The sequence below is a fragment of the Ostrea edulis genome, chromosome 3 (genome assembly GCF_947568905.1).
Source record: "Ostrea edulis chromosome 3, xbOstEdul1.1, whole genome shotgun sequence".
Taxonomy (NCBI): domain Eukaryota; kingdom Metazoa; phylum Mollusca; class Bivalvia; order Ostreida; family Ostreidae; genus Ostrea; species Ostrea edulis.
Window position 1 is genome coordinate 46776702 of NC_079166.1, and position 26285 is coordinate 46802986.

The window sequence follows — 26285 nt, forward strand, 5'->3', positions numbered from 1 at the left end:
CTCGGCATTGCATACAACCCCTGATTATGTTTTGTATCGGTCGTAAAATATTCTCAATGCGCAAGGAAACAAATATACATTGAAAGAAAAAAAACTCACATTAGGTGACGTGAACTGAAATCGTTTTTCTTAAAACCCAAAATGAAAATTGTTTTATTGAACCACCCATCCCCTGTCATAACTGATCATCCCATGTTTTACTGTGTAAATATTTCTGAGTGTTAGAAAACCCGATAGCTCACATTAGGAAGAGAACACACTAAGATCTCTTATCACATATTTACCCCTTTATCTAGTGGATATCAACTTTCCAACCCGTGCACAAAATGAATCCAGGAGATGCCACATTCAAATGCACACAAAACGATTCCATCCCAAATACAAATGAATAAAAACAAAACAAGCACATCTAACAATGAAAACTCTACAACCTTCCACATCACTGGAAACATAAATAAATTCTGAATGACGGTATACATGTTGGAAAATTCATCGTCAACATTCACACATGCGACTATGTAGGCCTACAAGAAATCCGAAAAACGACCGCGCGTCATCTATGACAAAGATTCGGATGACTGATATTTTGATAATTAATTACACAATTTCAATGTCAAATGTCCTGAAATGTAATTTTTTCTCATTTAAAAATGATCTTTTATAAATCAAGCATTGTGACTGTCAATATTCATGTTTTATTTATATTTCCCAACGAACTATTCTTCGCAACGTGATGTTAACGTTACGAAGGTAGCTCAGACTGAGGTAAATAAAATAGGATATATGGAAAATGCGAATTCGATGGTCTATTGGGATAAAATATGTGATAAAAAGAATCTCCTATGGTTTTTGGTTGGGTACGATTATTATCGCCAAGGCTCCGGGATAGAAAACACACAACGAGTTCATACCCAACCACAAACCATGGGAGATCCTATACATACAACTGTTCATATACACGGAATGATCTGTAATTTTACCTGTTTGTGTATTTCCAACTTTTGTGTCCGTCGAATGGGACATTAAAGGGTGCCGTGTTACGGCACGTTTGGTCGCCTCGGCACGTAAAAAAACCCCAAAAAACTCTGCTGTTGGTTATTATACCTATGTCATTTTTATGTATTCAATTATTCCTAAGGGTTGTTTTAAATTGTTTCATATGCTATTAGGGTAATCATATCATTACATTGGCGCTATATATTAATAATAATATTTATGCATTTTAATTCTGACACTATGAATATTTTATTTACATGTATGTGGACATCAATTTTATATTATCTTTTCTTTCACATTTGTAAAGCGCTTTAGAGAACTAATGTTGATAGGGCGCTATATAAATCTTTTATTTACAATTACGTATGATATTGATCACTGTTTGTTATCTTCACTTTTCATGGATGTTATCAGACTAGGTAAAATAAATAGAGCAAGCAGGAAAACCCTGTCAATTTCCACGTTTAAGTGAATGACAAAGTGAAAATATCGAACAGTGATAATTCTCATAAATCCTATAAAGAATACAAAATTAAGAGTAGGGTAAACGAGGTCCCTCAGAAAATATCATAGGTGGGATCAGATGCCAAAGAGAAGTAAGCATCTTGTTGAGCTGTCACACCCGCTAGACTCTAGCTTCGCTTTATTAGAATACAATTTATGATTTTGTAATTAACATTTCCCGAGAACGGAAAGAGGAAATTAAAAAGAAAACTCTCCAATGCAAATATCAAAGCATCGAAATATTATTTATCATTTATACAAGCCGTTCTGTTGTAGTTTCTGGATATAGAAGAGATCATATATCACAGGCCAGTCTTACTTCTAAGAATAGTAAATGTATTCTCCTATGCTTTATATTCGTTTTCTTCAGACGTTCCTCAGTGTGAGACGTAAGTATTTGTTATGAATTTCTTCAGTCGACCTTAATTCAAAAAACCACTTCCATTTTAGGTACAAATGTTTAATATATAATTGATTGATTGAATATTGTGTAACGCCCCTCTCGAGAATATTTCACTCATATGGAGACGTCGTCACTGTCGGTGAAGGGCTGCAAAATTTAGGTTTATGCTCGGCGCTTATGGCCATTGAGCAGGAAGGGATCTTTATCGTGCCACACCTGCTGTGACACGGGACCTCGGTTTTTGCGGTCTCATCCGAAGGACCGCCCCATTTAGTCGCCTCGTACGACAAACAAGGGGTCTGAAGATCTATTCTCGCCCGGATTCCCACGGGATGTTTAATATATGAAGTCACGTTCCAACTTCACAAGTAAATGTAGTATTTAATGAATTTTATATTGCTATGATGAATGATAAAGCATTTAACATATAGTTTTAACCAATGCTCGTGCATGTCCAACAGGGGTTTCAAAAATTACTGTCCAGACTACAAGTGGAATGTCGAAAGTCAACGTTGCGAAAGTATGTGAACAAATATAACATTGTCTTATTGAATGAATACATATATTTACATGTATGTCACTCATTTAGTCTGTTTATGCTTGTTGAATAGCGATAGAAGGCATATTTCTGCTCAACTGATATTTGTAAATACCTCCACTAAAGTAGCACGACGATAATCATTTATTGCCGTCGCGGATTGTTTATTTCCAAACCGTATTTCTCATAGGTTGTTCGCCGGGATACCTTGGAATAAACTGTAGTAGAATGTGTCCCTATCCTTATTATGGAGAAGTATGTCAGGAAGAGTGTGACTGTGAAAGGGGCTTGTGTGATCTTTCCATCGGTTGCAAAGACGTAACAACAGGTATACTTTAACATACCAGACAGTGTTAAACGCACCATGTAATGAGCTCTATTTGTTTAATCAACATTTGTTATCCTATGTACGTTTAATTTAAAGACAAAACCCGTTCTTCCATCATCAGGACTGTGAATGAAGACGGCATTGTATGGCTAAAAGGACTGTATATATATAGACCAGTCAGCATACATACTCTCTGTGGAACCGTATTGTTCTTAATATGGTGACATTTTTGTTATATACGTGTGTATATTCCCTCTCTCTCCTTTCAAACTATTTAATCCCATAGGTACTCACATACATATTTCATGATAGAAAACGCATCTTCAAAGAAGAAAGACGGTAGGAATTATGAGAATGAAAATGTTAGACATAAGTATATGTATATTTACTTCAGGATAGGAATATGTATAGTTACTTCTGAATCAAAATATAACATCATTGTCACATGTTCCTTAATTGTCATTGGATGAATTGCGTGTATATAGTCATGATTATACGAAGTAACATCTACTTCTGGAGTCCTTGATAAGAGAAAAGAAGGCGTCTTTGGTTATTATAAACTTCATCCTGAGATGATTAGTTTCTCATAAATAGCGTTTGTTATGGTATTAATTTCGTGGATCCGCAGAGTTATTGTGATAGAACATTAAAAGAGCACATAGATTACATGCACGAGAGCTGGAAAGGATTGAAAAAGTGTTGATGTTCATCGAAACATATTTCTTATTCAATCCTGTAGGGTAAGCATTATACTTCAAATTTCTTTTGATGCATTGCTTTCAAATTGTTTCCGTTTTCTTTTCAATTCACAACAGTTTGAAATATTATCATAAAATGAAAGATATTCAAAGAGCACAAAGATTACATGTACAACAGCTAGAACGGATTTCACATGTATAAATGCACATTCCAATGAGGTACATGTAATCAATGCTCAAAGAGCTGAAAACCACGATACGATATTCCTCCTACATTGGTAAATAATAATACAAATTAACATATTATTTCTTTGCATCCACTACCAATGAAGGTCTCCAAATAGATCACAATTGTCATGCCTATGATATTTTTATAATTTCAGTACTGATGTTCTTTCATGCCATACAACATATGATACCAGTGACATTGCCAAAATAGACTTTATCAATGAAAGGCGAAGATAAGGAACAGTGATCAATCTCATAACTCCTCCAAGCAATAAAAAATAAAGAGTTGGGGAAAGACAGACCCCTGGATATACTAGAGGTGAGGACAGGTGCCTAGGAGGAATAAGCATTCCCTGTCGAACGGTCACACCCGCCGTGAACCCTATACCTTGATGAGGTAAACGGAGTTATCCGTAATGAAAATCAGTATGCAAAGAACGGCCTGTGATACAGCCACCATGCCTCATGATTCTTCAATTTATTCCAAATATAGAGACTCTGCGGGTGTCAACGACTTCTGACCCCCCCCCCCCCTCTCCCCTTATATCTTGTTTGTACTTTTCTTAAAACAGTATTTTTTTCAATTGTTAAAAAATTGTCAAAGCAGAATTTACATTTGCTCTCTCTTACAGAAATAGTTTCCCCGTACTTTAAATTTGGTAGCGCTGCACGATGCTTTTCTCAAATTAAAGGCAACCAAATCAATGAGATTCTTTGTCATACTTACCAATAATTGATATATAACACAACAATGCACGCAAAATCTTAATAAGTTGATTACGTCATTAATGTTTAGAACATGATGGTGATTAAAAGTAAAATCGTTGAAGACAATAAACCCCCCACTCCATTACATATTTTAGCTCGCCTAAACTGAAAGTTCGTGTAAGTTTCTCGAAGTGCATACATTTCAAATCTTTAACTTCTCTAGAATCACTAGACCAATTTCCACACACCTCGTCACTAAACAGCCTGAAGTGGATTCAAATATGTGCAGTCGATAGCTTGTCCTACTTCGATATTGTATTCTCTATAGGATTGGCGAGTTAATATCAGCTCTCTATAGGATTGACGAGTTAATATCAGCTCGTTGTCTTAATCTTTTTATGGACATTATAAATAAGCATACATATAGGATGATAAAAAAAAACAACAAACAAACAAAGGTGCATAATAATAGTAAATGAAAAGGGCATTTTATTCAAATTAAAATGTCATCATTCTTATGCAGTATAAATCAAAGTTTGTAGATCACATTACACACACATACTCTTGAGCCAGGATAACGCAACAATAGGCTTAAGAATTTCACAATTTGGGTTTGAGTGGGTCCACAAAATGGTTTAATGTTTTACGTAAATAGACATGTATGTCTTTATTTCAACATATTATATATCAAAGAACGAAAATAGTACAATATCTTAAATTGAAATATACCCACCCGCATATAGTATTGATTTAAGTTCACATAATCTATTTTATCTACTAACAGTAACCGTTTTCATGCAAATGTCGATTCGAGATATCCAGGTGATCTCGAAATAAAAGACACCACAGAGTCTTCCACATCTTCGTAAATGAGATATTTAATTAGGTATATATATATTGACGGCAAACTAACAACTAAATCTTAGGACAAACCGGATGATTTCAGCTACTCCATCGTCAACTTCCCATATTTATGTAGGAATACTCCGTTATAACCTACATATGGCGTTTATGTCTCAACTGACTCGATGCATAAAAGTTTGTTCTGCGTAAGATCAGTTTTTGATTGGAGGCAGGCTAATGACAAACAAACGAATTTATAACGAGTCGTGTGAGTGGTCCGTTAATAATCCCGAGACAATTCGGATGATCCCGAGACTAAACAATGTCTTTGCGAACCAATCACACAGCGCGTACAATAAATTCGTACTCTGTGACCTCCTTTTAGGTTGCCAATGGAAGAGAAGAGGAGAAGAAGCCCTGTCCGATCAATGCACGCAAGATTGTGACAAATAAAAGAGATGAGATGGGTTTTGAGTATAAGAGACTTGTAGTATGACATCTCCTTGACCTGCCGCTTGCCAAAATTCCTTAGGTAACGCTGTAATTAGCAGGAAAATGTAGTCCGAAACGGGGACCCTCTGTTTGTTTACAAATTTTTACTTCATGCCTTGTGTATTTTATCATACCGGTAGAAGGTCAATCTCTAAAGCTTACAAAAAGCGTGAAACGATTACATAAATCGAAATAGGGGTGAGATAGACAGAAAATTCACACATTCCAGAGAAATTATTGCCACAAAATTTTTTTCGAAAAAAGGGGGGAGGTAACATGCATACTTCAGGTGCCTGTGGTGGTATGTCCAGGGATCGATGTTTGCCAAAATCTTTATTTTGTATGCTTTGTAGGAGTTATGAGATTGATCACTGTTCGTTATCTTCACTTTTCATGTTTGTTATCAAGATATACTTTTCATTTTTTGGACTAGATAATATGAATAGAGCATGAAGGAAAACCTTGTTAATTTCCAGGTTTCAGAGAATACAAGGTAAATAATGGACAGTGGTAATTCTCATAAATCCTATAAAGAATACAGAATTAATTAACAGTAGGGTATACGTGGACCGTCACTAAACACAATAAGTGGTATAAGATGCCAAAAGAGGAGTAAGCATCTTGTTGAGCCGTAACACCCGTTAAACTATAGCTTCGCTTTATTAGAATGCATTTTATGGGTTTATAATTGAAATTTCCTGAATACAGAAGGAGGAATTAGAAAGAAAATTCTCCAATGCAAATATTAAAGCATCGAGCGGGTATATATCATTCACACAAGCCATTCAATTGTGGTTTCTGGATATAAAAGAGAGCATGTATCACAGACCAGTGTTTTATATTCATTTTCTTCAGACGTTCCTATGTTAACACACACAGAAATATAACATACCCCTCTCTTTTTTTCCGTGCCGAAACTAAACACCAGTTCTAGACGCCATCGTGTTTCAGTAAATTCCATTTAGAAAACCACAGTAATGGGCTAAATGACCTTTGTTACGTAAGAGGTCATCAAAGCAATGGTAATAAGCGCTTATATTCGAATTTGCGAAAAGAACATGTTAACGATGTGATACATGTTACATGTATCAAGAAATCCTTTTCATTTTTCAGAATAAGTAAAATCAATAGAGGATACAGCAAAATCTTGTCATTTTTCACATTTCAGAGACTGAAAAAGTGAAAATAAGGAACAGTGATACATCTCACAAATCCTATAACGAATACCAAATTAAAATCTAGAGTAGAGTAAACACGGACCAGAGGTAGGATCATGTTGAGCCTAAAGACTAAATTTCGCTTTGGAAAAAATACATTTTATGAATTCATAATTGATATTTCCTGTTCAAAGACGGAAGAAGGAAATTTAAAGATGAATGATATATACTGCACATATTTAACCATCGAGTGGTTATTTATCATTCGCATAAGCCGTTCTGTTTTGGTTTCTGGATACAGAAAAGATCATGTATCACACACCAGTCTTACTTCTAACGATAGTAAATGTATGCACCAATGTTTTATATTCATTTTCGTCAGACGTTCCAAAGTGTGAGACGTAAGTATTTGTTTTGAATTTCTTCAGTTGACCCTAACTAAAGAAAAGCAAACTTCCATTTTAGGTAGAAATATTAAATATATGAAATTATGATCCAACTTCAGACGTAGTATTTACTGGATTTTATATTATCATGATGAATGATAAAGATCAATTAATATATAGTTCTAACTAGTACACGTGTATGTCCAACAGGAGTTTCAAAAATTGCTGTCCAGACTACAAGTGGAATGTCCAAAGTCAACGTTGCGAAAGTATATGAACAAATATAACATTACTTTAATTTATTGAATGCATGGATACATTTATACGTATGTAAGTCATTTAGTCTCTTTATATGTTGGCCGAATAGCGATACAAGGCAAAATTCTGCTGAATCGCAATTTGTAAAAACGTCCACTAAATTACCACGACAATAATCATTTATTGCCAATCTGCATATTTCCAAATTGTATTTATCACAGAATGTTCGCCGGGATACCTTGGAATAAACTGTAGTAGAATGTGTCCCTATCCTTATTATGGAGAAGGATGTCAGAAAGAGTGTGACTGTGAGAGGGACTTGTGTGATGTTTCCGTCGGTTGCAAAGACGTAACAACAGGTAGATGACCTTTGCACCTTTAATGGTTACTTAAATGTCATTCAAACTGCTTGGGTTGTTGAAGTATGTTTATTATTCATAATTCAATTAAATTGATCAACCATCAATGAGAATATGGTTATCAATGAGCAATTGGTAGGGAATGTAAAAAGTATGACTGATTGTGGGATGTTTCAATCTGTTGTAAAGACGTAACCACAGGTATACTTTAACATACCAAACAGTGTTAAACGTACCATGTAATGAGCTCTATTTGTCAGATCAACATTCTTTAATCATGTACATATATTTTAAAGAAAAACTCCGTACTTCCATCATCAGCACTTTGAATGAAGACGGCATGGTATGGCTAAAAGAAATGTCTACATATAGACCAGTCAGCATAAATACTCTCTGTGGAAGCGGTATTCTTCTAAATAGAGTGACAGTTTTATGTTTACCAATTTCTTTCTTTAAGCATGCATATTCTCTTTCCCTTTTCACAATATTTAAGCTCATATGCACTCACATATTTATAGTAGAAAATGTATCTCCAAAGAAGAAAGACAAATAGAATTGTGAGCGAGAAAATGTTAAACATAGGAATATAGTTTCAGAATCAATGTATAGTATCATTTTCACATGTTTCATAATTATCGTTGAATGAATTGCGTATATCGGTAGACATGATCAAAGAAAGTAACACCCACTTCTGAAATTCCTGATAAGAAGGGTTATTGTAAACTTCATATTGAGATGAACAGTTTCTCTAAAATAGCTTTCGTTATGACATCTGTGTCGTGGATCCGGAGCGTTATTCTGACTGAACATTCAAATACCACATAGATTACATGTACCGCAGCTAGAAAGGATTGCAAATATGTTGATGTTCATCGATACAATTATGTTTAAATCTTATGGGGTAAGCATAATACTTCAGATTTCTTTTGATACATTGTTATATATATTTTGATATTGTTTCCATTTTCTTTTTAATGAGCAGCGCTTTGAAATATTATCATGAAAATGAAGACATTTGATTTGAATGATGTAATTAATGTTCGAGGAGCTGAAAACCAAGATAAGATTTTCCTCCTACATTGGTACATAATAGTAAAACAAATCAACATATTATATTTATGCATCTACTTCTGATGAAGGTCTCTGAATAGATCACAAGTGTCATGTTTAGGGTATTTTTATCATTTCAGTACAGATGTTCTTTCATTCCAAACAGCATTTCCTACCAGAGAAATTGTCAGGACAGACCTTATTAATGTCATACATCCACCATGGCCCTTCATTCTTCAACTTACTCAAAATATAGAGACTCTGCGGGTGTCAACGACTTCTAACGTCCCCCCTTTTACATCTTGTTTGTACTTTTCTTGAAACAGTATTTCTTCGATATGTAAAAAATTGTCCAAGTAGATTCTACATTTGATCTCTTTTACAGAAATGACTTCCGCGTACTTTATATTTGGTAGCACTGCGCACTGTTTTCTCCTAAAATACATCTAAAACTTCATTGTTATTTTGGATTTTAAACATTTTGGTTGAGCATTACGGAAGAGAAATTATTTGTCGAAATGCGCATTTGGTGCATAAAAATTGGTACCGTACAAGTCTTACATGATGCTTTTTTTCTATTAAAAACAGATGAATCAATGAAACTCTTTGTCATACATGTAGTTACCAATAACTGATATACATAATACAACAGAACAAATCATGCAAAATCCTATTGATGACATCATATTTAGAACATGATAGTTATCAGAAAAAATAAATAACCCAATTCGTTACATATTTTAGTTCGCCTGAACTGAGAGTTTGTGTATGCTTCTAAAAGTGCTTACTTTTCACATGTTGAACGTCGTTTCTAGAGCAATTGGTCCAATTTCAACAAACCTCACAACTAAATAGCCTGGAGTAGAATCAAACATGTGATTCGAAAGATCGTTGTACTCTCGATGTTGTAGTCTTTATAAGATTAACCTCTTTTCGTCATCTTGATCTTTTTATGAGGATTACAAGGATGCATACATTGGAATATTTAAAAAAAAAAATGATCATAATAATAGTATATGAAAATTAAAACCACAGGGACAGTTTTTCAAATCAAATTGCCGTCATTCTTATACAGTGTAAATTAAAGATTGTAGATTACATCACACACAAAGCCCGGAGTCCGGGTGGTGCCAACTTAGGCTTCAGAATTTCACAATTTGGGTCTGAGTGGGTTTCCGTCTGTAGGTAGATTTTTCAGCTTTTCATTCTTTTCTCCAAAACCTTTGTGCCAATTTCTTTCAAACCTCGTACTTACGTGAAGGAGATTCATATTTGTTCAAATTAAGACCCTCCTGAAAGAGAAAATAATTAAGAAAAGGCGAAACTAGCTTGGGGTGATTTAAAGCTGTCTCAAGAACCTAGGGGATAAAACAATTTAATATAAGCTTCCAGATATAGTGTAGATTCAAGGTTTTTCAATCATGGGCCCCGGATGTAGGATGGGGCCACAATAGGGGATCAAAGTTTTATATGTGAACATATTAGGAGAATCTCAAAAAATGGTATTAAGAACGAGCCATTGGCCAGAAAAGTAAGATGAAATTTACATGAAAGCTTCCTGACATCGAGTAGATTCAAATTTGTTCAAATCTTACCTCCCGAAAGTAGGATGGAGCCACGATAGGGGATCAAATTTCACATGTGGATACATAGAAGAAGAAACATCTTTTAAAGATCCACTGGGGAAAAATAGTTGACACTTACTTGAAAGCTTCTGGACATTCAAGTTTGTCCATATCATTTACCCCGGGTGTAAAGTAGGGCAACAATAGGGTATCAAAGTTTTACATGAGAACATAAAGGAAAAATTAGTTTCAAGAACTTGTAGGAATGCTAACGCAAAGGGAAATAACTCCGATATTTTACTTAGGCAGTGCCATGATCGCGATCGCTATATTTAGCTTTTGGGCATCTCTGTTTTACGGCTTTATACACTGAATATAGGAGAATCTTCTGGATGAAGCTAATTCTTAATTTAGAATGCATCAAAGCGCATGCCTTTGAAGGAGAATTGTTCCGGCTCAAAAGAAGAAAGGACGTAAAAGTGGATTAAAGCATGTTTTTATGAAATATCACGACGGCACTCTTAATACTGCATTTTTCGTAAACTTCAATGTCCCATTTACAGATATGTAACTTTATTTGTGGTCAACCGTGCCAGGAATCCTTGACAATATTATGCTTTTGAAAGGAACAACAAAGCAGAGATTAAAGCCTCTTTTTCTATCCAAAATGGCAGCGCCCTTTTCCATGTGTTTTCGCATTACTATTTATAGTGATATTTCCCTCGTGAAACTGTTTTTGATGAAACTGATTCAATGACTGAACTTGTATAAAGTGATATTAGGGAGAAATAGTTTCCTAACCGATTGAAAATGTATATCCTTAAGATCGTTGTGTATGCTCAGAGAAAGTTCAAACCTTGCATAACGTTTACTTTGCGGTTGACACAGTTACATACTGAATTTTGATATCAAGAAATATTCTAGTTGGTGATGTTAAACAACTTGGTAATTCTGTTTTCTTTCTTTTCATTACCTTTACCAGGAATTAAGCTGATAGTATAGAAATAACAGTAAGTGACAGTCAAGATATACTTCCGAATGAGATGTATGTTTGTCATTTGGAATATTATGGAGCATTGGGGGAAATTTTAAAACACACACACACACACTGCTGTTAAGTAAATAATCAAAACGAAGATTACAAAAAGTGAACCTGTCTGACTTTAAAAATGATCTGATTACAACATTTCATAAATTTGCCAAAGAACTATGCGATTCGCCAAAAGATACACTTTACAAATACCGCTGTGTATTGGAAAATAAACTGCAAGAATACGAAGTAAATGAATTCATTGAAACAGTTATTGAAAATGTGATTGAGGAGACATTATTGTATAGAAAGGACATTGACTTCTTAGAAATACCAACATCAGTGTTCACTTTACGCAAAATGTTCAGATTGAATCTTGCTTAACGTTTCGCTTGAGAATCTTTCACTCAAATCGAGATGTCACCAAGACCGGTGAAGGGCTTCAAATTTAGGCCTATGCTCGGCGCTTACGGCTATTGAGCAGTGAGGGTTCTTTAGCGTGCCACACCTACTGTGGCACGGGTCATCCGTTTTGAAGGTCATCTCCGAAGACCGGCGACATTGACACCTGATGCCGAGCGTTTGGCGATGGAACTGTCACTACCTGTATTACCGTTCAGAAAGAAACAGAGAAGTCTTATGACCGTCATAGAAAATAGTGATGGTGAGTGTTAGAAGGACCAGATATCTCAAATCGGCAGGCAGTCGAAATCTTCATAAACAATTGTCAAATGCAAGTAGCAACTTGTGACATCCTATTCTCAATATAGTGACGAAAACGTCAACAATTGTAACGAAACAAATGTAAAAATTGTACGTAAAACTTCAGAAAGAACACACTGAAATGCAAAGAAAAACAAGAAATTACTGATTGACCAGCAATCATTAGAAAATGAAAAGAGAAGATTACATAGTGAGCTTCAAAGAACAAAACAGGTCATTCCTGTTGAAGAAACATGTTTTCAGATAAATGATTCAGAACTGGAAGTGACCCATTTACAAAAATGAAAGTAGAGACTTGGAATTAGATAGGGACTACTTGATGGCTTTATTTAATGGTAATGTAGGTGTGAAATTATTGGATGATGATTCAAACTTATTTACGCCTCAAGAAAGGGAATGTGATATGAAGCTAACATAGTGGCTACCACTAAACATGTCTCTTCCGTTAGTAAAACTGAATTAAAGTTAGCCAATAAAACGCTTAATAGATTACCATCTAGACAGACAGTTGATGACATTGTTTGTAAATAAGTAGTAAATGGGCAAAAGCAGATTGGTTGCAGATCAAAATAGGAGGAAAAAAGAATGTGTGTAGGAGATGAGACGAGAGAAAAGAAAAGGAAAAACATATAAAACATTTCTGGTAAACAATGAAGAGAAAGACATATTTTTCTTGGGTCTATGATACATGTACAATAAAGCTTTTATGAAGAATTATAAAGAGCATTTAACATATATGTCTAACCATTACACGTGTATGTCCAACAGGGGTTTCAAAAATTGCTGTCCAGACTACAAGTGGAATGTCGAAAGTCAACGTTGCGAAAGTATGTGAAGAAATATAACATTACTTTAATTTATTGAATGCAGAGATACATTTATACATATGAGTTGCATCAAGCGAAAAGGGACCTTCGGAACAAGATTTTGGAAATTCACTTTCTTAAAGAAAAAGTCCTCCTGATTATTTGTGTATCAATTTTCACTTGTTTTCTAAAAAATAATTGCATAAAAACTGCGATATAAGCAAAGTGAATTTTTCTGTGTTTTGACGTCATAAGCGTAACGTCAAATAACGTTACGTGGTTTCAGTTTAGAATACATGACATATAATTATCATGATGCCTTATTATAAGAGCTATTGATGCAGTCAAGGGTCAAAATGTGTGTAGAAGCAACAACAAAGAAGTATGTACATGTAAGCTCTTTTATGATGACATAGAGTTTCAATAATAGGCCAAATTATGGTGTGATTATTCCTCGCGATTCGGACAAGTCAGCTCTTTATAAGGATCCCTGACAAATGGTCTGACCATACGATAGAGGTATTTCTGTCTCTCTGCAGAAATCCCTCCTGGTGGTACAATATCCGGCATCACGGTATTAGCTGTCAGGTCTTCAGGTGTAACAGCAGACTTTAATAATACAATTTCGGTCTCTACCTGATCAGCCCTTTCTCTGACGTACATCTTTCCTGGAAAAAGAAATAAATATATTTAGACATTTGTAAAATATATTCTTGCAGGCAATGATAAGAAATTCCTACCTGAATCAGTATCTCATACGCTGATATACAGTTAGTTTGCAAAATGACTGGGGATTTTATTTCTAAACTTACCAGGAAATGACGAAGAAAATCTAAAATGGTGCATTTTCCGTATGCCTCTTACTGGGCCAAAGTACTGGGATATAAATGTCTTCCAATCAAACCATTCCCAATTGTGTTCCCCCGCATCATTTAGATATGTCACCGATCTGTTTGACTTGGCACTTCTGTTTATGACATCCACTAAACCGGATAAACTATCAACATCAGTCCTGTGGTACAAACGCTTGATGTTGGCAAATCCAGCATCCACCAGACAACGTCCATGATAGGGCACCTGCGTTGAAAGGGTAATATCCTTGTGTAGGCCTAACAGTGTCCGCCACGACAGATACCCCAGTACGTATCTGTTTTTATTCTCACCTACAAGAATAGTTACCTCTATAAATACATGTACGAGTATTTTATAGATAAAACATACACAAAATCATGATGTATAGTTGAAGGTGAGCAAAATACAAAAAATGCATACACTACAACGTATTCAAATGTTAACGTACCTGCACAATTATCACAATGGATAATGCATTCTTTTTCTCCAGATCCAAATGTTGTAAGGCAGTGATGTAGCATAGAAATCACACCGTTTGAACCTTTGACGCCAGCCCCGTTTTCTCCCATTCCCTGGTCTTCATCAACTATATAATTCACCTGCTGGTAACATCCCTCTAAGGCAACTCCAAAAAGCTGCACCTTTCTTGGTGTCAAGAAATAAAGTGGTCCCTCCTGTCTGGCATGATGTGGAATGGAAAGCGCTTGAGAAAAGTCGAAGGTGTAGTGGACATGTTGAAGATTTGTTGAGCATGGAGGAAGTAATCCCGCTGGTCTTGCGACTGTACTAAATTCATCTCTTGCTTTCTTCACTGCATCATTATATACCTGAAATAATTCAATAAATAAAATAAGAGCTAATAGGTGTTTAATAAACGTAAATTCTGATTTGATTTTAAAATGGCACAATCCTTCAATAAATATGTATTGAACAAAACTTATCATTTACCTGTCGTTCCATCTCAACCTTTGACAAGTGTTCTGTGAAAATGCGCAGGTCCTCTTGCTTCTCAACTAACCCAACCGCCGTTGAAATTCTTGCTCTACAATCCTCACATATAGGGCATATGTCAGATCGGGGTGTCATATATTTAATATGAGGACAACAGTCTTTCCACAGAAGTTTGAAGGTTGTGAGTCCCACTTTTCTTTTACCCAACTCGTCACATGATGTAGAATACAAAGAATGGAGTGTAGTTTTGCTGCCCGATGAAGGTAAATATGTGATGGGGATACTTTTGTTTTTCACCGTTGGCTGTGGAAGTCCAAATTCTTCAGCGTAATTCTGGATGTAGTCGATTGCGTTCTTAAGATCATCGAAATGGAAAGCATTTGATGGGCGTCTGTTCTTGTTTTTGTGTGTCCGTGGAACATGTCCATTTTCATTCATGTGGGAAACTAGATTTTTCACATACTTTGATCCAACTCCGTAGGCGAAAAGAAAGGAACCTTTACAAATTTCTTGATTTTGGAAATAGTATGCGTATTTCTTCCTTTTCCTCTCTTTCCCACGTTGGGTATTGCTACCAAATCCAGTACACATCAGTCTTCCCATTATAAACATGTCCTTTTCATCCCTAGTGAGTTCCTTTGTGGTCAATATTGAGTTCTGTATCTCTTCTACACCGATATTTTTCAAACAGTTTTTACCACAAGAACAGGCTGTAGTAGTGTTCTGCTTTAAACTTTGAAGATCGTTGTATCCATTACAAGCAGTGTCCTCCTCACCTTCACTTTGACTTTCTTCGTTGTTGTCGGTGAAACAGTTTTTTCCAAACATATCGATTTTGTTTCTGATAGTTTCTTGTCGATCAAAGCCTTTGTTGATTTCATCATCACTGCCATCATCGCTTACATCACCGTCGGAGACATCTAACCCAGGATTGTATTTCAATAATATTGTGGGCCTATGGGGGAAATACTCATCGTCTAAGTGTCCTAGATCCTGTAAAGTGAAAAGTATGGGTATCAAATTAGTATTGGTGTTAAAAGACAGCAATAGGGTCATATTCTTTATTTAATGGGTGGGTGTAAATACAAAATTAATGTTTGTAGTGGTTAAAGTATATTGGCTTTTTAAATCAATTTTGAATATCTATTTATCTTTTATCGATACCAAAATATACTAGTATAGGGACAATCGATTTATTCTTTTAGTCTGCCAACCTTTCTGACAATTAATTTATGTTATTGTGATTTGATAGTTTTAGCTACATGTATAATACATTTTTAAAAAATCAGTTGTTCTATAGGCAAAATTATATATTTAGAAGTACATGTAAAGTGTTGAAAAAGTAGTATTTGGAAATAATATATAATATACATTATTAGGATTTTTAAAATGTAAGCGCCTTTAACTTCAACAAAGTTACAGTTCATTTAAAATCAATTAAAAACAAATCATTGCTTGAACGTTATTTAAAGAATAATTAATTCGATATCTAAAGTAACACCTTATAAATAATCATTCCTATGAAAATACTTTAATGTTTTTATTAACTTTGAAAATAAATGATAATAATGTTGAAGAAAAAAATGAATTTGCAATTTAAAAAAAAAGAAAAGAAAAAGCGCAATTTTGAAGAAAAAAAATGTTGCCCATCGGAGGAATTGAACCGGGATCTTCGCATCAGAAGTCGAGAATGTTCCCATTCGACCATTTCACCGTTACATAACTTCGTAATAAAATTAATACAGTATTGTCAGAAAAAAAAAGAATCTTTGGATAAACATTTTGTTTACTGTTGTTAAGTGCCTCTATTAAGTTCATAATCAATAGTTCTTTAAATATATCCGTTTATTGGGAGAATGTTTACCCATTATTATACTTATTCTACGACTATTATCATTAGATAACAGTGCCGACATCGTTGGTTAGTGTTGTCGTCTGTTTACATCAGATCACAATATTATCGTAAGCAATATACCTCGTAAGTCTTACATATTTTAATATATAGACATACATGTAGTTTTGTGAACAATATTTCTTAAATGGGAATAAGCTTTGTATATATGCACAGTTACTTTTAAGTTATTTTACTTATTTTGATTATGTACAAGAATATATAGGCCCTATGTAGATCCATATGGGCATAAACCTACATTGTGTTTTACGGGGACAATGTAACACAATTTAAATCTTAAACTACATGTCATTAAAAAATTAATGCGTTACCTGTAGATCCATGGGATGCCAGTAGTTGTGGTATTATCTCTGTTGAAAACTCTTTTTAGCGGTCTCGTTTGTTTTTTTCCCCGGCAATTATCGTCTGTACAACAACGTTACTTTTTTGATCGATTGTGACGTTTTTCCATGAACGTCACGAAGGTCCCTTTTCGCTTGACGCAACTCATATGTTAGTCATTTAGTCTCTGTATATGTTTGCCGAATAGCGATACAAGGCATAATTCTGCTGAATTGCTATTTGTAAAAACGTCCACTAAACTACCACGACAATAATCATTTATTACCAATCTGCATATTTCCAAACTGTATTTATCACAGGATGTTTGCCGGGATACGGTGGAATAAACTGTAGTATAATGTGTCCCTATCCTCATTATGGAGAAGGATGTCAGGAAGAGTGTGACTGTGAGAGGGACTTGTGTGATGTTTCCGTCGGTTGCAAAGACGTAACAACAGGTATATTTATTTTAACATATGTAGCAGTGTTAAACGCACCATGTAATGAGTTTTGTTTGTTTAATCAACATTTTTGATGCCATGTACATGTATTTTAAGAACAAACCAGTTCTTCCATCATCAGCACTGTGAATGAAGACGGCATTGTATGGCTACAAGAACTGTCTACATATAAACCAGTCAGCATAAATACTCTCTGTGGAAACGGTATTGTTCTTAATATGGTGACATTTCTATGTTATATACGTGTGTATAGTCCCTCTCTCTCCTTTCAAACTATTTACTCTCATAGGTACTCACATACATATTTCATGATAGAAAACGCATCTTCAAAGACGAAAGACGGTAGGAATTGTGAGAATGAAAGTGTTAAACATAGGGACATGTATAGTTACTTCAGAATCAAAATATTGCATCATTTTCACATGTTCCTTAATCATCATTGGATGAATTGCGTATATAGATAGTCATGATTATATGAAGTAACACGCACTTCTGGAATCCTTGAAAACAGAGAAGAGGGCGTCTTTGGTTATTACAAACTTCATCCTGAGATGATTAGTTTCTCGGAAATAGCGGTAGTTATGGTATTAATTTCGTGGATCTGCAGAGTTGTTGTGATAGAACATTTAAAGAACACATAGATTAGATGTACTACAGCGGGAAAGGATTGAAAAAGTATTGATGTTCATTGAACCATATTTCTTATTCAATCCTATGGGGTAAGCATTATACTTCAAATTTCTAATGATGTATTATTTTCAAATTGTTTTCATTTTCTTTTCAATTCACAACAGTTTGAAGTATTATCATAAAATGAAAGATATTCAAAGAGCACAACGATTACATGTACTACAGCTAGAACGGATTACATATGTGTAAATGCAAAATCCAATGAGGTACATTTAATCAATGCTCAAAGAGATGAAAACCACGATACGATTTTCCTCCTACATTGGTAAATAATAATACAAATTAACATATTATTTTTTTGTATCAACTGCAAATGAAGGTCTTCAAAAAGATCACAAGTGTCATGCCTATGATATCTTTATAATTTCAGTACTGATGTTCTTTCATGCCATACAACATATGATACCAGTGACATTGTCAAAGCAGACTTTATCAATGAAAGGCGAAGATAACGAACAGTGATCAATCTCATAACTCCTCCAAGCAATACAAAATAAGGAGTTGGGGAAACACATACCCCTACATATACCAGAGGTGAGATCAAGTGCCTAGGAGGAATAAGCATTCCCTGTCGACCGGTCACACCCGCCGTGAACCCTATACCTTCATCAGGTAAACGGAGTTATCCGTAGTCAAAATCAGTGTGCCAAGAACGGCCTGTGATACAGCCACCATGACTCATGATGCTTCAATTTATTCCAAATATAGAGACTCTGCGGGTGTCAACGACTTCTGACCCCTCTCCTCTTTATATCATGTTTGTACTTTTCTTGAAACTGTATTTTTTGAATTGTTAAAAAATTGTCAAAGGAGAATTTACATTTGTTCTCTTTTACAGAAACATTTTCCCCGTACTTTAAATTTGGTAGCGCTGCACGATGCTTTTCTCATATTAAAGGCAACGAAATCAATGAAATTCTTCGTCATACCTATCATTAATTGATATGCAACACTACAATGCATACAAAATCTTAATAAGTTGATTGCGTCATCAATATTTAGAACATACTTACTTACTTAGTCCTCTTCGTGCTGGTCAGCACATAAGGCCGTCACCAGAGACTTCCATGTTGGTCTGTCTTTCGCCCATTTCTGAACCTGTCCCCAAATCCAGTTGTTATCTTTCATTTTTTTCTCCACCGATCTTCTCCAGGTCTCTCTTGGTCTTCCTCTCTTTCTCTTGCCAGTTGATGGCCATTTCAAAGCAACCCTTGGGATTGAATTTGGGTACATATTGCATACATGTCCTATCCACAGCCATTTTCTCTTTCTGATCGTCTGGGATAGAGGAGTGGTGTTTGTCCTTTTGTACAGTTCGTCATTTGAAATGGTGCTAGGCCAGAAAATGCGCAATATTCTGCGGAGACATCGGGTCTGAAGTACATCCAGCTTGTTGGAAATAGACTTGGTTACTTTCCAAGATTCAGCACCATATAGTAGGACCCCAAGCACGTCGCTCTTGAATATCTTAATTTTGGTGTTGGTGCTAAACTTTTTTGACCTCCAGATGTTCTGCAGAACAGCATACGCTCCTGTGGCTTTAGAAATGCGAGCTTGTACATCTGCCTCTGAATCCCCATCAGTGGTGATCTTACTTCCTAGGTATGGGAAGTTGGTGACATCTTCTATGTTTGTGCCATTTAAGGAGATAGGTTCCTCTGATATGGTATTGATCTTCATGATCTTAGTTTTGGAGGTGTTTATATGAAGGCCAATTGTTTCAGCTGTTTTTGCGAGCTGGGTGGTTTTTTCTTTCATGTCTCGATGACAGTGAGATAACAGTGCATTATCGTCCGCAAAATCAAGGTCTTCAAGTACTTCTGTCATACCCCAAGTAATCCCTGTTCGTTTGCTTCTAGTTGTTTTTGGCATAATCCAGTCGATGCAGAAGGTAAAGAGAAGAGGAGAGAGCAGACATCCCTGTTTCACTCCTGTCGTCAATTTAAACTCCTCTGATAGGCTTGATCCACAGATAACTCTGGCATTAAGTTCAGTGTATTGCATCTTGATGATGGAGATGATTTTATCTGGGATTCCATAATGATGAAGGATTCTTTCTAGGGCTAGGTGATTAACACTATCAAAAGCTTTGGTGAAGTCAATGAAATTGATGTATAATGGGGAGTTCCATTCATTGCTTTGTTCTAGAGTTTGTCTGAGAGCGAATATCTGATCAGCACACGACTTCCCTTTCCTAAAGCCTGCTTGTTCTTGACGCAGTAAGGGATCTGTTACGTCTGCAATTCTTTCCAGTATCACTCTGCTTAGAACCTTCATGGTAACGGAAAGCAACATTATTCCTCTATAGTTGTTACAATTTGAGAGGTCTCCTTTCTTTGGTAATTTAGCTATAAGGCCAGTTTTCCAGAAGGATGGTGCTTCTTCTGATTCCTAGATCTTCTGTAGGATATTTGTCAAAATTGTAGGTGTCCAGTATTCTTCGGCCTTGAGGAGCTCTGCATGTATCTGATCAATGCCTGCAGCTTTTCCATTTTTAAGTTTGGTGATTGCCTATTTTACCTCTTCTATACTTGGTGGATCAGTATCAATATCTAATGTGTCCGTGGCTGGTAATATTATTGCCTCGTTCTCTGGGTCTTTCATATATAAAATGTTCCTTCCAGCGTTTCAGTATGTCTTCTTCTTTTGATAGTACATTTCCCTGTTTGTCTTTAATTGGTAGCTCTGATGACTGAAATTTGCTGCTAATGTTTTTGTAATTCGATAGAAGGTCTGAATGTCTTGTTTAGAAGCTGCTTGTTCTGCCTCATAGGCTAGCTTTTCAGTGTATGCCTTTCTGTCAGCTCTTGCACTCCTCTTTACTTCCCTGTCAATAGCCCGATATTCTGCCTGGAATTGGTCCTTTTGCCTCTTGGATTTTGTGGATAAAATTTTACTTTTCTTCTCTTTTTGTTTTTCTACTATTTTCCATGTTTTATCTGAAATCCATTTTTCTTTTTTCTTTCTCTTTGGGCCAAGTATTTGTTGACTATTTTCTATCAATACTTTGTTAAAAGTTTCCATATCGATTTCATCAGGATGTTCCATGAGTGTTGAAAACTTGTTTTGGAATTTTAATTGAAAAGATCTCAGGGTTTTTGTATCTTTGAGTTTTTGGATGTTGATTGGAGGTGGTCTTTGATCTTTTTTCCTTGATTTCCTCAGTTTTAACTTGATTTTTGCCAGTACTAAAGAGTGGTCACTTCCCACATCAGCCCCTTGTTTTGCAACCACATCGAGAAGACTACTTCTCCATCTCTTGTTGATGATAATATGGTCAATTTGGTTCTTTGTATGACCATCTGGTGAGTTCCATGTTGTCTTATGGATGTCTTTGTGCATGAATATAGTTCCACCAATTACTAGGTCGTTTTCTTGGCAGAAAGTGCATAGTCTCTCTCCGTTGTTGTTACATTCTCCTATTCCTTGCTGGCCCATGATGGTTTTTTTTTTTTTTTTTTTTTTTTTACCTTTTTTGCATTTTCCAACTTTAGCATTTAAGTTTCCAAGGATAAGCAGAACATCATGAGATGGTGTATCGTCTACTACCTTTTGTAGGCTGTCAAAGAAAGATATTTTCTCTTCATCTTTTGCATCATCTGTTGGCGCATATCAAACCACAGCAGTCAATTTGGCGAAGGCTGAGTTGTACCTTGCTGTTATTATTCGCTCACTCACAGGTTTCCATTCTAAAAGACTTCTGTGGACCTCCTTTGTTGTAATAATGGCTACTCCTTTGCTATGATGGTCGTCGGTTCTTCCAGAGTAGAGTATCTGATGTCCTGATACTAGTTGTTTTGATCCACTACCTGTCCATCTGGCTTCACTAACTCCTAGGAGCTCGATTTTGTAATACTCCATTTCTCTCACCACTTGTGCTAGTTTTCCTGTTTGGTAGAGGGTCCGCACGTTCCAGCAGCCCACTCTACGGGTTATTTTTTGTCGAAGGACATCTCCTATCGGGATGGATGATTCACCCGTCATACTTCCAGTATCCTGAATGGTGTCAATCCTTCTTCCATCATTTTGTTCTCTGGTTAAGGTTTCTGTAGCGTCTTTTGTTTAACATGTTAAGGTTGCTGGCCCTAAACATAACCCCCTGAACTCGGAGGACCAGTGGTTTTTTGTTGGGGTTGTCCTTCCCTTAGATGATTGCTTTCCCTTCCTTTCATGTTCATCTACAGGGATTTTCTTTCTGGATTTTCTTCCATAGTCTTTGACTTGCCAAAGTCATCCACAAGGCAGTGGAACTATTTGACCCATAGATGGGGCAAGGTTGGTGAGAGCCAGGGCATGTCCACGCACCGGTGGGCCTGCACTCTGCACCTCTAGGGTCCGTACTACTCCGAGATCCCCTTCATGTTAGCCTTGAGTTCTAGAACCAAGTTTCCGTGTGTTGCCCCGAGGAGGCGTTTGAAGAAATCTAAGTAATGTAGAGGCTATGTACTAGCGGGGCGAGATTTCTGCTTTCGCTACTTTCCCTTTCACCTACAAGTAGGCTAGCCAGCGGCAGTAAGGATCTTACGGCGTTTGATCTTTACCGCACTAGACGCATATCATTACTCTGTGATAAACACCAACACAATGTTTAGAACATGATAGTGATTAAAAGTAAAATCGTTGAAGACAATAAACCCCCCACTCCATTACATATTTTAGCTCGCCTAAACTGAAAGTTCGTGTAAGTTTCTCGAAGTGCGTACATTTCATATGTTTAACTTTTTCTTTAGAGTCACCGGACCAATTTCAACAAACCCCGCTACTAAACAGCTTGAGGTGGATTCAAATATGTGCAGTCGATAGCTTGTCCTATATGGTATTCTCTATAGGATTGACTAGTTAAAGACCCAACTTTAAGTTAACACTCCCAAATTTTACCTGTGTCGCGATCAATGATAAGCCGCTGGTCAATCAAACTTTTAACAATAGAGCTTAGGTTGATTGACGTTTGCAGAGACCGTGGTCTACAGCTACCTGAGAAAGATGTTTTGGTAACAATCATGGCTAATGATGACCGGCAGTCTTCAGATCTCGAGGAAAGCCCCAGTATACCTGAGTTTTGATAGCATTGACTCGCACCTAGAATATTTTAATTTCTAACGTCCCCTATACAATGCAATTTATCATGGTATTTTCTCTCTCTCCATCTTTATACATGTATTATAGATTAAACAATCAGAAATCAAACAATAATAATAAAAACTAGAAGAGATCTCGTTGCGCACAACATTCAGAAAAGCTGAGACATGACGGTAAAGCAAAATTCATGCACTAAGATTTCTAGTTACAGCATTTGACGAGAAAATTCTAGTAAGATGACTAGTATTCTGGCCAACAAAATCACAAATTACACAATATACGCCTTTAATTCTGGCAAGAAGGAAATGAAGATGTAGATGAACACGTCCGCTTCTATGACTTATTACAAAATATTAATAGTTTCTGAGATATTCTCTTAAACCTTTGGACCCTTCTGAACCCCTAATTTAAAGGACCAGCCCCTTTTGCTTGATATCGTAAGAAAGGCCTTGTCATTTTAAACATTTTTTGTTCAACAAGTATTTAGAAATTCTTTACCGTTCTGGAGTTATCTCAACAAGAAATTTTTAGGGGCCGATCTGTAGCTCCCTAACGGGGCGACATACGGAAAAAACGAAATGTACATATTGTTTAGATCATCATTCTGAACAACTTTTGTTCAATAATGCTTTTCAAAAAATATGTCGTTTTCAAGATATGAGGCGTCAAATATTTACGATTTTGGCCCTTAAAATCTCGAATTACGTAACATATGACCTACTTTTTGATTTGATAAGATCAAGCTCGTTGAGATGAACATTTCCGCTTCTACAACTTATTATAAAATATTAATAGTTTCTGAGATATTCTCAAAAACATTTGGACCCTTCTGAACCCCTGATTTAAAGGGCAAGCCCGTTTTGCTTGATATCGTAAGAAAGGCCTTGTCATTTTAAACATTTTTTGCTCAACAGGTATTTAGAAATTCTTTACCGTTCTCGAGTTATCTCTACAAGAAATATTTAGGGGCCAAACTGTAGCTCCCTAACGGGGCCACATAGGGAAAAAACGAAATGTACATATTGTTTAGATTATCATTCTGAACAACTTTTGTTCAATAATGCTTTTCAAAATATTTGTCGTTTTCAAGATATGAGGCGTCAATTATTTATGATTTTGGCCCTTAAAATCCCTTATTACGTAACATATGACCTACTTTTTGATTTGATAAGAACAAGCTCGTTTAGATGAACATTTCCGCTTCAATGACTTATTACAAAATATTAATAGTTTCTGAGATATTCTCATAAACCTTTGGACCTTTCTGGGCCCCTAATTAAAAGGGTCAGCCCCTTTTGCTTGATATCGTAAGAAAGGTCATGACATTTCAAACATTTGTTGTTCAACAAGTATTTAGAAATTCTTTACCATTCTCGAGTTATTTCTAGAAGTAATTTTTAGGGGCCAAACTGTAGCTCCCTAACGGGGCCACATAGGGTAAAAACGAAATATGCATATTGTTGAGATCATCATTCTGAACAACTTTTGTTCTTTATTGCTTTTCAAAATATTTGTCGTTTTCGAGATACAAGGGGTAAAAAATTTATGGTTTTGGCCCTTAAAATCCCTTATTACGTAACATATGACCTAAATTTTTATCTGAATAGATTTGGATTGTTGAGATGAACATTTTTTGTTCTTTGACTTATACCAAAATATTAACGATTTTTGAGATATTTGATCTAGAATTTGAGCCCTTCTAGATCCCTAATTGAAGGGGCTAGCCCCTAAATCTTGATATTTTCGAAAATATCTCGTAAATGTGCACAACTTTTGTTCTACATGTCTTAACAAAATATTTGCAAGAAAAAAGATATTGGAGATCAAAGGTCAAAAATCGCCGAAATCGGCGAAAAATTTTGGCATCCATTTTTTCAGGTCCAGGCGAGCCTTTAGGCAAATCGCCTCCGGTAAAATCGAATCCCCCACAAATCTTCTAGAATGTTTACTCTATCTTGTGTAGAAATTTCAAGACTCTAGCTTCAAAACTAACGGAGGAGATGTGTGGACAACAAGGCCCTTCAAAAAGTCACTAAAAGACAGATAACTCCTGACCGGAAGTGATGTCAAGCACGAAATTTTGCAAGCAAAGTCTCGTCACCAAAAGACAGCTTTCCTGAAAATTTCGTGAAAATCGATCGAGAAATGGCTGAGAAAAACGCGTGTACTACCAAGGAAAATAATAATAATAATAATAATGAAGAAGAAGAACGCGAACAATAATAGTAAGGTCTTCCGCAGGAGACGGAAGACCTTAAAAACCAAACAAACATAAGTTATTGGAATATTTTCTATTAGTGATTTATTGTGGCTTTATATTTATAAAAACATGAACAATTCTTTATTGGCGCAGCACATCAACATGTATAATGGTTATATTGCCCATGCGTAAAACTGTTACAGTAGTTTAAAAAATGCTTCTGTTTGAAATTATCACGGCTTTATATTGAGAGAGAGAGAGAGAGAGAGAGAGAGAGAGAGAGAGAGAGAGAGAGAGAGAGAGAGAGTTACTGAGATATTTCTATTTATAATTTATCACGGCTTTATATATATATATATATATATATATATATATATATATATATATATATATATAGAGAGAGAGAGAGAGAGAGAGAGAGAGAGAGAGAGAGAGAGAGAGAGAGAGAGAGAGAGAGAAAGTTATTGAGATATTTCTATTTATGATTTATCACGGTTTTATATTTATAAAGATAAGAGAGAGAAAGAGAGAGAGAGAGAGAGAGAGAGAGAGAGAGAGAGAGAGAGAGAGAGAGAGAGAGAGAGAGAGAGAGAGAGAGTTACTGAGATATTTCTATTTATAATTTATCACGGCTTTATATTCATAGAGAGAGAGAGAGAGAGAGAGCGAGAGTTATTGAGATATTTCTATTTATAATTTATCACGGTTTTATAGTTATAAAGATAAAGAGAGAGAGAGAGAGAGAGA

At 35.7% G+C, this 26285-nt stretch overlaps 2 protein-coding genes and 1 long non-coding RNA gene across 4 annotated transcripts; 1 reads left to right on the forward strand and 2 right to left on the reverse strand.

The window, feature by feature from the left end:
• The first annotated feature begins 2775 nt into the window (after positions 1–2775).
• On the forward strand, positions 2776–12863 carry LOC125649584 (uncharacterized). Of its 2 annotated transcripts, XR_008800933.1 has the most exons (5): positions 2776–3509; positions 3851–7296; positions 7761–7898; positions 8195–8799; positions 9089–12863. It is a non-coding gene; the product is annotated as an uncharacterized LOC125649584 (long non-coding RNA). The 2 variants fall into 2 exon arrangements; XR_008800932.1 differs by having other exon boundaries at positions 8195–12863.
• Positions 12864–13519: 656 nt separating this feature from the next.
• LOC125667802 (uncharacterized) lies at positions 13520–15801 on the reverse strand. Its single transcript, XM_056157954.1, has 4 exons — positions 14873–15801; positions 14373–14751; positions 13885–14235; positions 13520–13740 (listed from the first exon to the last, which is right to left on the reverse strand). Exons 1-4 carry the CDS (start codon positions 15701–15703, stop codon positions 13520–13522), a joined length of 1782 nt encoding a protein of 593 aa, XP_056013929.1. The 5' UTR covers positions 15704–15801.
• Positions 15802–20887: 5086 nt separating this feature from the next.
• LOC130053576 (uncharacterized) lies at positions 20888–21697 on the reverse strand. Its single transcript, XM_056160919.1, has one exon. The coding sequence runs from the start codon at positions 21695–21697 to the stop codon at positions 20888–20890; it is 810 nt and encodes a 269-aa protein (XP_056016894.1).
• Between the last annotated feature and the right edge of the window lie 4588 nt (positions 21698–26285).

Excerpts from the sequence above, each read along its gene's own strand:
- LOC125667802 (XM_056157954.1), bottom strand. The coding sequence starts at position 15,703 with ATGTTTGGAAAAAACTGTTTCACCGACAACAACGAAGAAAGTCAAAGT. Across the intron at positions 14,236-14,372 it reads CCATTGTGATAATTGTGCAG|GTGAGAATAAAAACAGATAC; the intron begins GTACGTTAACAT and ends CTATTCTTGTAG. Across the intron at positions 13,741-13,884 it reads ATTTTCTTCGTCATTTCCTG|GAAAGATGTACGTCAGAGAA; the intron begins GTAAGTTTAGAA and ends TTCTTTTTCCAG.
- LOC130053576 (XM_056160919.1), bottom strand. The coding sequence starts at position 21,697 with ATGGGCCAGCAAGGAATAGGAGAATGTAACAACAACGGAGAGAGACTA.